At 40.5% G+C, this 12,395-nt stretch overlaps 1 protein-coding gene across 1 annotated transcript in view; it reads right to left on the reverse strand.

Moving 5' to 3' along the window:
- Nucleotides 1-12,395, reverse strand: part of cfap58 (cilia and flagella associated protein 58) — a 220,726-nt gene that overhangs the window by 157,657 nt on the left and 50,674 nt on the right. Inside the window, exon 8 of the mRNA XM_072557067.1 lies at nt 2,755-2,837. Coding sequence (XP_072413168.1) covers nt 2,755-2,837 — 83 coding nt within the window. The remainder of the gene's footprint in view (nt 1-2,754; nt 2,838-12,395) is intronic.

Consider the following 12,395-nt stretch of genomic DNA (forward strand, 5'->3'; position numbering starts at 1 on the left):
CTGGATCCAATGCTCAGAACAAATAAATGTTTTTTGTTTTGCAAATTGATCCATGACAGGTTTCCAGATCATTTGATTTCAGATAATTTCCTTTCATTTGCTTAACTTAGGGCATTTTACACCCAAAGTTTTGTTTCACCAATCACATAGATATAAACCTTCAGACTCTAGCTTTGAAGACAATATTATAAATCTATATGAAAAGAAATTCAATCTATATTAAGAGTCATTTGTCAGTTTGCATTATGTCAACTTTGTCATTCTAACATCCTTTCTCTACATTGATAGCAGAAAATGCCTGCACAAATTTTCCATACTGTAGCTAAATACTCCAGCTTATGAAACATGTTGCAGTGCCACCATTGGGAGTAAGGTATAAGTTGAGTCTGACATGTTAACATAGGCAGGTTTCATTAAAAACATGGGCATTGGAATTTACATGGAAATGTACAACAATAACTTTAAAAAGAGCTCAAATTATATTAGAGTTTTCTGTTTCAATTTCCTCTTATCTACTAACCTCTCTTCACTGAAAATGACATTAAATTTTAACTCTCCATGAGCAATGATATTAGCCAAGACTAAAATTCTCACATTTGCATGTGCTGTAAATTGGTTTATGCTCATTTGGAATGAATACTGTCTTTGTGGCACCATCAGGGTTTTCTACATCTGTCCAATAATAATGCAAAAGTATATGTTTATATTGAAACTGGCAAAGTATGTGCTGGATTGACTTACAGCATCCCTTGGAGAGCACACTGGTGAATTAAGATTTTCTACTTTGAGAAAGATGTTTCATTCTATATGGAATGGAATTTTTCCAGATTTTTACAGGATCACAAATGAACTTAGTCAAGTCCACTGCCCTTCTTCAGTTCCACTCAATACTGGTCACAATGTATACCCATAAATGTGGAAGTAGGTTAGCTCGCTCAGCTGGAAGGTTCATTTTCAGACGTTTTGTCACCATACTAAGTAACATCTTCAGTGAGCCTCCGGAGACTGACTGAAGATGTTACCTAGTATGGTGACGAAACGTCTGAAAATGAGCCTTTCAGCTCAGTGAACAAGCCTACATCCAGAACCTCAATCTGAGCTACAAATCTTCTCAAAACTCCAAGAATGTTTTATCCAGTTATCAATATGGCCAATTATATGTTAACGAATCCATTTTAGAATTCAAAATCCACCACCATAACTATGGTTTACATATCAAAATATATTCAATAAAGGTGCAAAACTTATTAAAATACATTTTGAAATGTGATACTTATAAATATGGATATGCCCTTGTAAACGACTTGACACATGCTAGTTAAAGAGAGAGAAAAAAGGTCAATGCAGAAATTGTCATTATAAAGCAAAAACTTAACCAAAAAATTATTAATGCCAGGAGAACATAGAATAAAAATGAAACGCTCCAGATGGCTTTTGGTCCAATGTCCTGACACACATAGGCAAAGCACTTGACACTAGGAGCAGCTTATTAAGGAGATTCAAGAGAAAGTGTTCAAGACGCTCCTTGGAAAAATTGCTGTAAACATTTCTTTTCCTGTTCGCCCACTGGTTCCTCAAATGGTTTTCTCAAGAAGTTGGCACAGGGGTAAGTGAGTGCCTTCTGATAGCAGGCCACACTCAAACAGAACTTCCAATAACATCAAATAACCACAACTCCTGACAGCAATAAACTAAGATATATGCCTTCCCATAAACAAGCTCAAGCAGTTAGCTTCAAGCATGTACCTTTTAAAGTATCTTTTAAAAAAGAATTATTAATGGAACCATCTTCATAACAACAGCTCTAATTAAAATAAAACTTGATTTTGAAGATTTAGAAACAAAAGAGCAATTTTAACCTAATTCACTAGGCAACAAACCCGTGCAATCAGGTGGAACATTCATTTTGCACTCTACCGATGGGGTCAATTTTAATCTAGTCAGGATAGTGGGTGCAATGTTGGTTGTACATACTCTCCAGTTTTACTCTCCACTGAAGTTCCTAGCCGGAAGCTAAATTACAATTACCCACAGAAAAATTGAATTATAAACACAGGCAATGGAATGAGCCATCCATCAAACTTTTTCAGTAAGGTCTATTCCATTGGGAATAAGCGATAAAGCACTTCATTTTGATAAAACTCAAAGTCTCCATGATGACATGACAGGAATGGGGACAACATGTGAACTAGCTGCCCCCAAGACATAAGGCAAAGTCTGGAAGATCATCTAAGGTGTTAATGGAAGTATCTAGAGTTGGGACCTGAAAATTTCCAATGCTGGATCCAAATCCCAAACTAACTGCATGTCTTTTTTATTCCATAACTTTTGTGAAAATATTTCCACCACATGTCTCAGATGGTGGAACAAGAGTCCAGAAGACTGCCTACCAGGAACCCATGAATACAGATGTTCATTCTATGACATGTAGTCCATGCAGAAGACGTGTCTTGTGATAGCCTCTTCCACCATCAGAACACAACATGAAATGGCTGGGGCCTTTATGATGGACATTTATACCAGCCTGGATCTGCTGCAAGTGGTGAAGCAGCTAATAAGACAGATAAACATACAAGACCTTGTACTTAGAATTCACATGTCACAGATACACCTTGTAGTGACAGTATAGGTAGGAGCGACCATCACACTGTCATTGTAAAGATGAAGTAGCCTTTTCTGAACAGATCTAGCATCTCAAAACTGGGAATACAGATGTTGTAGAAGTTTAACCAGGCTACATATCAATATACTTACCTTATTCAAAATGTCTCGTTCTCTCACCAGTTCATCAATGGCTTTCTTGTCAAGCTCAGCCTGTCTTTTAGTTGTGTCCAGTTCTGATAAGAAAAGTGGGAAGAGATTGAAGACTATACATTAGTTACTTTCAAGTATTTCAAAATGAGAATAAACCATGTCTTGTACTTTTAAAGAAGTAAGTAGCTTCTATGTCCAAGATAAATATGTGATTCAAGTGGAGAAGAAAAATCGTAATTTCATATGCGATCTGAGAGTTGGGGTTCCACCATTTGACCTATCTGAGCATAACCTTATCAGTAATTGATATCCACACAGAAACATTATAAAAAGTCTATGACAAAAGGATGGCTGTATTTTTATTCAGGCAAGGGTAATGTTCTAATTTGTAACTGCAGTATTGTAATTACCAAGTAATAACTTCCCTTGTGACTCAGTTCCAGCTCCCAGGTCTCTTTTTTTAACCTCTTCTCACTGCATATATTCTCCCAGACTAATTCAGGATCTCAGATCAGCAGTTGAAACTTGCGTTTAATTTGGGAATCAGAGCAGAGACTTTGGGCTGAATCATTCAGCAAAACAAAATATGAGGTTCTGTAAGATTTCTTATTAAACGGGCCACCCACTTTCATCTCCTGTAATACCTGTTTCTCTAATAGAAAACAGCCCACAATAGGGAAGAAAGTCTCTGACATTTGGCTTTCAGTCCTCACACGGGGAGCATGGTGACCCTGACTGCTCCAAGCAGTTGACTGACCGTGTCAAAGCCCCTAGATTGGCATTGGAGGCTGCCCTTGTATTTCTGTGCTGGAGCCCTGTGACTGAAGGGTGTCTCCTTTTACGTGACTTATGACAGCTAACAACCATGACAAACTTCCTGCTTTGGTTCTATGTTGAATGGCATGAAATGTTGGAAGTTACATCAGCCTAATATCTTTGCCTGAGATGGCAAAGCGTAAAAAAGGTATTGTAAGGCAGAGATGCTGTGAGCATCCACGTGGTCTCAAACTGAATGTGCACTCTGACAGCAAGTGAAGGGGCTCAGAGATACAGCCTGTCCAGTCCACGAGCTGGGGGGGTTGTTCCCTGAGAACACAGTATTCTTGCTGCAGCATTACAATGAGAGTTATTGGGGCAGTCCGAGTGCAGTATTGAAATGCAGAAGTGTCTTGTAAGTGGATCAGAGATAGATCATAGAATCCCTACAATGTGAAAGCAGGTCATTTGGCCCATCAAGTCCACACTGACATCCGAAGAGCATCTCACTCCCCTACCCCATCCCTGTAACCCTACATTTCCTATGGCCCATCCACCTAACCTGCATATCTTTGGATGTGTCATGAGAGGTCTTAGTTGTTGACATGTGGCAGATACCAAAGTCAACGGACATGAGATGTATGTGGCTGGTATCCATGAAACGTTGGTGCCTGGTCATAGAGTCATAGAGTCATCGAGATGTACAGCGTGGAAACAGACCCTTCGGTCCAACCTGCCTACGCCGACCAGATATCCCAACCCAATCTAGTCCCACCTGCCAGCACCTGGCCCAGATCCCTCCAAACCCTTCCTATTCATATACCCATCCAAATGCCTCTTAAATGTTGCAATTGTACCAGCTTCCACCACTTCCTCTGGCAGCTCATTCCATACAAGTACCACCTTCTGCGTGAAAAGGTTGCACCTTAGGTCTCCTTTATATCTTTCCCCTCTCACCCTAAACCTATGCCCTCTAGTTCTGGACCCCCCAATCCCAGGGAAAAGACTTTGTCTATTTATCCTATTCATACCCCTCATAATTTTGTAAATCTCTATAAGGTCACCCCTCAGCCTCCGATGCTCCAGGGAAAACAGCTCCAGCCTGTTCAGCCTCTCCCTATAGCTCAAATCCTCCAACCCTGGCAACATCCTTGTAAATCTTTTCTGAACCCTTTCAAGTTTCATAACATCTTTCCGATAGGAAGGAGACCAGAATTGCACGCAATATTCCAACAGTGGCCTACCAATGTCCTGTACAGCCGCAACATGACCTCCCAACTCCTATACTCAATACTCTGACCAATAAAGGAGAGCATACCAAATGCCTTCTTCACTATCCTATCTACCTGCAACTCTACTTTCAAGGAGCTATGAACCTGGTCTCTTTGTTCAGCAACACTCCCCAGGACCTGCTATTAAGTGTGTACGTCCTGCTGAGATTTGCTTTCCCAAAATGCAGCACCTCACATTTCTCTAAATTAAACTCCATCTGCCACTTCTCAGTCCATTGGCCCATCTGATCAAGATCCCATTGTAATCTGAGGTAACCTTCTTCGCTGTCCACTAGACAACCAATTTTGGTGTCATCTGCAAACTTACTAACTGTACCTCTTATGCTCGCATCCAAATCATTTATGTAAATGACAAAATGTAGCGGGCCCAGCACCGATCTTTGTGGCACTCCACTGGTCACAGGCCTCCAGTCTGAAAAACAACCCTCCACCACCACCCTCTGTCTTCTACCTTTGAGCCAGTTCTGTATCCAAATGGCTAGTTCTCTCTTTATTCCATGAGACCTAACCTTGCTAATCAGTCTCCCATGGGGAACCTTGTCAAATGCCTTACTGAAGTCCATATAGATCACATCTACTGATCTGCCCTCATCAATCTTCTTTGTTACTTCTTCAAAAAACTCAATCAAGTTTGTGAGACATGATTTCCCACGCACAAAGCCATGTTGACTATCCCTAATCAGTCCTTGTCTTTCCAAATACATGTGCATCCTGTCCATACTGGTGTCCAGCATGGAGGTCCTTAGGAGCCAGCAACGAGCTGAACTTGCCATGTCTCTGCTCTAACTTCCACGTTGGGTTTCCTGCTGTCTAACTAGTTTGGCACTTTCGTAATATTGGAAACTGAATATTATTGAGGCGAGTTGTGGTGTTAATAAAGTGTTTAACAAGCAAAATCCCCTTAATCAGCAACCTTCTGCAAGCTCGTGAGAAACTCTCCTCACTGTTGAGCTAATGTATATAAGATTCAGCAAGAACAGCCCCAACATCATGTTAGGCCTCACTGGACTTCTCTTCTGATTCTGCCACAAATCCCGTCATAGCTGACGTCACTCAAACTTCACCCATTGTCATTAATACCTGACATGATAGAAAAGGAAGTTTGAAGGCACACAATCTCCAAAAACAATGCCAATCAGGCTTTGCATCCAGTTATTTCCACAATCCTAGCTGCAACTAAAGATGCAGACACAATACATCAAAATCCCAACACAGAGTTTCCATAGAGCTTCAAACAGAAAATCAGAATCCTTAAGGAAATTCAATCCCCCTAGCATGGAGGAGAGAGAAAAAAAATAGCACTTTTTGTAAATCATTGTTTTACTATAGTATTGCACTTCCATTGTTCTTCATAATGAAACTCCCTAATTCTTAATTCTGTACATTAGGCACACCCCAAATGCAACAGTAGTGAAATATATAATCTAAACTGAATTTTATCTCTGAAATAATTCCACAGAGGCCGGTATTCCATTACCAAATGACCCTTTATTCACACATGGAGAGTCCCTGACACTGATCTAGCTCCCTCAGAGCCAGATGTCAGAGTGTACAGAATGTCTGACTCTTTCGGCCAGAGCTTGCTGATTGAGCCAGATTAACTGCCCCAATCAGGGAACTCATTCTATGATGTCCACCTGGTTGGCCTTGTTACAATCACAAATATCCATCTGTTTGGTGCAAGTAGTATGTACCTATATAAAGGAATTGGTATTACGGGGTTATGCAAGAAGAGAACATTGGATCAAAACCTGGAAAATTATTGCAGACAATTGGAAAGGTGAGCAGTCAGGGAGCTTTTCCAAGATATCCAGACAAAAACTTCCTCAATTTAAAAAAATATGAACTGCTGGAGAAACTCAGCAGGTCTAGGAACATCTGTGGAGAGAAAGAGAGAGAGAGAGGGAGAGAGGGAGAGAAGCTTTTATTTGTCATCTCTACAACAAACAACTGATACAGTAAAAATGAGACAATGTTATTCCAGGAACAAAAGGGGTGACACAGACAGCACAAGCTACACAATCATACACGGCATAAAGAACATAAGATGTGCAAAACCCACAAGTTACAGTGTAATAGAAGAATGATAAATAATAGACATTTCTCTTGCGGCAATTCTAAGTCATGCAAAGAGTTTCAGATGGGTAAGAGTCCGATCATACAGTGTTAAGGAGCCCGATGGCGTGTGGGAAGCAACCATTGCACAGTCTGGCTGTGAGAGACCGAATGCTCCAGTATCTTCTGCCAAATGGCAGGAAGGAGAAGATTTTGAGTGAGGAGGGATAGGGTCTTCCACAATGCTCTTAGCCTTTTGGATGCAGCATGTCGTGTAAATGTCTGTAATGGAGGGGAGAGAGACCCCAATGACCCTCTCAGCTGTCCTCATTATCCGTTGTAGGGTCTTACAATCCGAGACAGTGCAATTCTCGAACCAGGCAGTGATGCAGCAGCTCAGCGTACTCTCAATGAACCATCTGTAGAATGTGGTGAGGAAGAGGGTGTGGCATATGGGCTTTCCTCAGCCTGCACAGAAGGTAGAGACGCTGCTGAGCTTTCTTGGCTGTGGAGCTGGTGTTGAGGCCCAGTTGAGATTCTCTGCCAGGTGTACACCAGGAAATTTGGTGCTCTTCACAGTCTCCACAAGGGAGCCATCAATATTCAGCAGAGAGTGGTCGCTGCATGCCCTCCTGAAGTCAACAACCATCTCCTTCATTTTGTCCACATTCAGAGACAGGTTGTTGGCTCTGTATGCTGACTCGTCATTCATGCTGATGAGACCTACTACAGTCATATCATCAATGAGCTTGATGATGTGATTCGACCTGTGCATCGCTGCACAGTCATGTGTCAGCAGGGTGAACAGCAGTGGACTGAGCACACAGCCCTGGGGGGGTGATGGTCTTGGACACCGTGACAATGTCAATATGCTTGCTGACAATACACTTGTAAAGAAGAGTTCATGTTTCATTCTGAATTTCATTCTGAAGATGGGTCACTGGACTCATAACGTTAATTCGATTTTCTCTCTACAGATTTCCAGCATCCAGTTTTTTTGTCTTACTTCTTCAATTTTAGATTATTTAGATAGAGTAAGTGGTGAAATCTCAGCCCTTAAGCCTGTCAGAAATCAGGACAACAGCATCCCAAGGATGGCTGATAATAATGCCTTTTTTAAAGGTTATGAATTGAAATGGGAAAGAACTATTTTAAATCTTGTATTTGAAACAGCGACTACAGTTTGGAAATCAAGCAACCCGACACCCCCATGGCAAACATCATGAATGATTGCTTTGACAAGCAGTAATTGAAAGTTGAGTTGTAGCCAATTTGGAGCTGAGGCATATACTGTTGAAGATTTACTGACAACCATAAGTTAATTGGTCTATGGACTTGTGACCAATTATCAACGGGAAGGATCTATTTGCCTGCAACACTGTGTTGTTGATTCTCCATTAACTGAACAGCTTGGAGCTGGGAGGAAGTTACAGAGAGAGAGAGTGTCTGAAGTGGTCAGTTCTTCTCCAGTTGAAGAGTGATCTCCCTGTTCTCTGCAGTCTTAACTCACTGTAAACCTGAAGAACACCAGTCTATCTTTCTAGCAACACCTTTTGTGAGCTGTGACACATTGCGGATAAGTCAAAGGCTTTTTATTAAGGGCACTAGCCAGTTTTTGTCTGACACCAACCAGTGGAAGCATCCAGAGAAAGATGACTGAAGTAATATACTGGCTAGGAGAAGAGTCATAAAGGTCATCTCAACAATAATGCCTGGGAACAAAGACCCAAACTGTCTGCCCCTCGAACCATAATATTTTTCTCCTGTCAGTTTCTCAGTCTGTGTGTAAGGGAGTGAGGTTATGAGGGCATTAGTCTTTTAATTAGTAGTATTATATGTCAACAATTTATAACTATTTACCTGTAGTTAGAGTCTAATAGCTTGTAATAAAAAAAACACTGTGGTACTGCTTCATTATAGATGGTGTCAGAGTCTGAGTTTGTCAGGAACTGAAATTTGAATGTTAGGTATAGTAAAGTGGTAGCAAACAGCCTGTCTCACAACTAACTGAAAATTGTGACAATTTGGCATTTCTATTTGCTAATCTTTAGAAACAAATATTCTTCTATAACTTTGTCTTTGCAGTGTAGGATTATTTACGCAGTAATTTGAAACAGAATAGATAGATAGAGAACTTTTTTTTCTCATTCATTCATTGGCCATATTTATTGTCCATCATTCCTAATGACCCAGAGGGTGGTTAAGATTCAACCAAATTGTTGTGGGTCTGGAATCACATGCAGGCCAGACAGGTAAGAATGTCAGATGTCTTTCCCTAAAGGACATTAGTGAACTAGATAGGGTTTTCCCCAAAAGTTAATAATGGTTTAATGGTCATTTTGTTGAATTCAAATGCCACCATTTGCCATGGTGGGATTCAAACCTGAGTACCCAGTATATTACCTGGGTCTCTGGGTGAATACTCTAGCGATAACACCCCAGGCCATTACCTAACATAAAGTATTCTGTATTCCAGGTAGGAAGAGATGCTTATTCCAAATTCAAAAGGGAGCAGGATAACTTTTTGGTAAATTAAATGATTGAGATGTATGAGATAGTGTGTAGTGCTTTTGGACTGTTGAGGTTGCAAATGTCATTTCATATTTACTATGACAAAAGTACATTATAATACAAGCTGTTGCTACTGTTGTTGTGAAGCCCAATATAAATTGCTTCCTCACATTAATTTTTTTTACAAAGTATTTATTTTTTGCCCCCCTCCTATTTACTCTGTGCTCATTAAAATGAGACATGTCCATGGAGAAATGGAACACTTAGCATTTCAGGTATCCTCTGTCAGCATCAGGAATGCTAAAGGTCAGGAGAAGCACTGTTAGATGCTGCAAAAAGAGCATCCCAATCTGTCCCATCAAAGTATGTCAAGTGGGATAAGAATGTAAGAAAAGTGTGGCATTTCTGTTCCACTGCTCAGCACCATCCATTTTCTGAATGACTGCCAATTAAGTGCCAAATTAGAGACAATTCTGTACAATGTATCCACCATGAACTAGATTTAGGACTAGCAATGGTCACTGAACAAAACAGGAGAAAGTGAGGACTGCAGATGCTGGAGATCAGAACTGAAAATGTGTTTCAAGGAACAGGAGAATCGACATTTCGGGCATAAGACCTTCTTCAGGAATGAGGAGAGTGTGTCCAGCAGGCTAAGATAAAAGGTAGGCAGGAGGGACTTGGGGGTTCAAGGAACAGGAGAATCGACGTTTCGGGCATAAGCCCTTCTTCAGGAACAAAACAACCTTTCATTCCAGTCGCCAAGCTGGGATAAGAAGATAAATCCCAAAGGTGTAGACTCAGTGTAAAAAGTCACATCCAGTTTCATAAATGTCACTTGCGTTTGTGTTCTTCGTTAACTGTCTGCCTCATAGCACCATTATTAAAAATAGACATTTGAAGATATGCCAGGGATGTTAAGATGCAAAGAGGTTATAAATAGAAGTATTGAGGTCTCATGCATGTTTTTTATCTGGGATTATGGAAGCATAATGACTTATTGATACTGCATCCTGAATAATAAGAAACAGACAACATCTAATCAGCTGGGCAAACTTTCTAATTGGATTTGAAGAAGTATAATTCTGAATCATTTATCTCAGAATGTAGGAAAAAGTGAATTTTATTTAAGAGATGCACCTCTCAGCATATCTTGCTGCTGAGCTATATCAATATATTCAAACAAGTAAACAATAATTTTTTGATGGCTTGGCACATTAGATTGCGGATGAATGACTTGCATTTCTGAGAGCTCAGAATAGTGTTTGGCTTGTTTCGATTACCAATATTTGAAATATTGATCAGTAACAAGAAACATCAGTAGTTACTTTTTATATCAGCTGCCAGAGTTGCTTTTGAAATAGTTAATTTCAAAGTCTCTCATTTGGATGCAATAATTATTTTATTGTTGCTCCATCAACAGAGGTCTTGAAATATTTTAGTAAAGCTCAAGAATCCTGACCACTTGACTTTTTATTCCTAACTTGATTAAGGAACTTAGCACTTTTGTATTGAGAGAATGATAAGAATGCAGAACCTTCTACCATGTGGATTTTAGATATGATGCAGAGCTGGGCTGAGGAGTGGCAGATGGAGTTCAACCCTGCCAAGTGTGAGGTTGTCCATTTTGGAAGGACAAATAAGAATGCAGAATACAGGGTTAATGGTAGGGTTCTTAGTCAGGTGGAGGAACAGAGGGGATCTTGGGGTCTATGTACATAGATCTTTGAAAGTTGCCACTCAGGTGGATAGAGTTTGTAAGAAGGCCTATGAAGTATTATCATTCATTAGCAGAGGGATTGAATTCAAGAGTCGTGAAGTGATGTTGCAGCTGTACAGGACTTTGGTTAGGCCACAGTTGGAGTACGGTGTGCAGTTCTGGTCGCCTCACTTTAGGAAAGATGTGGAAGCTTTGGAGAGGGTGCAGAGAAGATTTACCAGGATGTTGCCTGGAATGGAGAATAGGTCGTACGAGGATAGGTTGAGAGTTCTCGGTCTTTTCTCATTGGAACGGCGAAGGATGAGGGGTAACTTGATAGAGATTTATAAGATGATCAGAGGAATAGATAGAGTAGACAGTCAGAAACTTTTTCCCTGGGTACAACAGAGTGTTACAAGGGGACATAAATTTAAGGTGAAGGGTGGAAGGTATAGGGGAGATGTCAGGGGTGGGTTCTTTACCCAGAGAGTGGTGGGGGCATGGAATGCCCTGCCCGTGGGAGTGGCAGAGTCAGAATCATTGGTGACCTTTAAGCGGCATTTGGATAGGTACATGGATGGGTGCTTAATCTAGGATAGAAGTTCGGCACAACATCGTGGGCCGAAGGGCCTGTTCTGTGCTGTATTGTTCTATGTTCTATGTTCTATGTTCAATGTGGACTGATGGTTTAGTTAGCTTATTAGTTAGATATTACATGAGTATTACATGTATTGTTATGGGTGTGATGATTTAAGTTAGTAAGATCCAATGAGACACATGCACAACACAAGAACCTGAAACAGAAATAGAAAATGTACAGCAGGTCAGGCAGCATCTGTGCAGAGAGAAACAGAGTTAATGTTTGCTGCTTGATGTTTTTTCCATTGGGACTGGGAAAATTTGGAAATGTTTAAATAGGTGAAATTGGAGAAGGTAGAAACGAACAAATGTGGAGGACATTGAGAGAACAGAAACTTGGAGAAATTAAATGATAACATTGTGCCAAAGTGGTGATGATGGAACAAGAACAAAAAAAGTGACCAGAGGAGGTGTAAATGATTGAATAAGAAACAGCTGCTGTCCAAAACCATAGTATGAGAAACAGGACATCGAGACTGAAATGTGCAAAGAAATAGAACCAAATGGGGGCAGAGTTTACAGTTAAAAGGTTGAAAGATGCTGATTCAAAACATGAACTGCTGTTCCGCAGAAACTGAGAACAGAGAGGTCAGTGTGAGACCAAGGTGGAGAATTAAACAGCAGGTTACTGGAAGGCCATGGCATTGCTTGAAGAATGAATGGAGGTGTGCTGCAAAACAACCATCTAA

Source organism: Chiloscyllium punctatum, chromosome 38, assembly GCF_047496795.1.
Source record: "Chiloscyllium punctatum isolate Juve2018m chromosome 38, sChiPun1.3, whole genome shotgun sequence".
Classification (NCBI taxonomy): domain Eukaryota; kingdom Metazoa; phylum Chordata; class Chondrichthyes; order Orectolobiformes; family Hemiscylliidae; genus Chiloscyllium; species Chiloscyllium punctatum.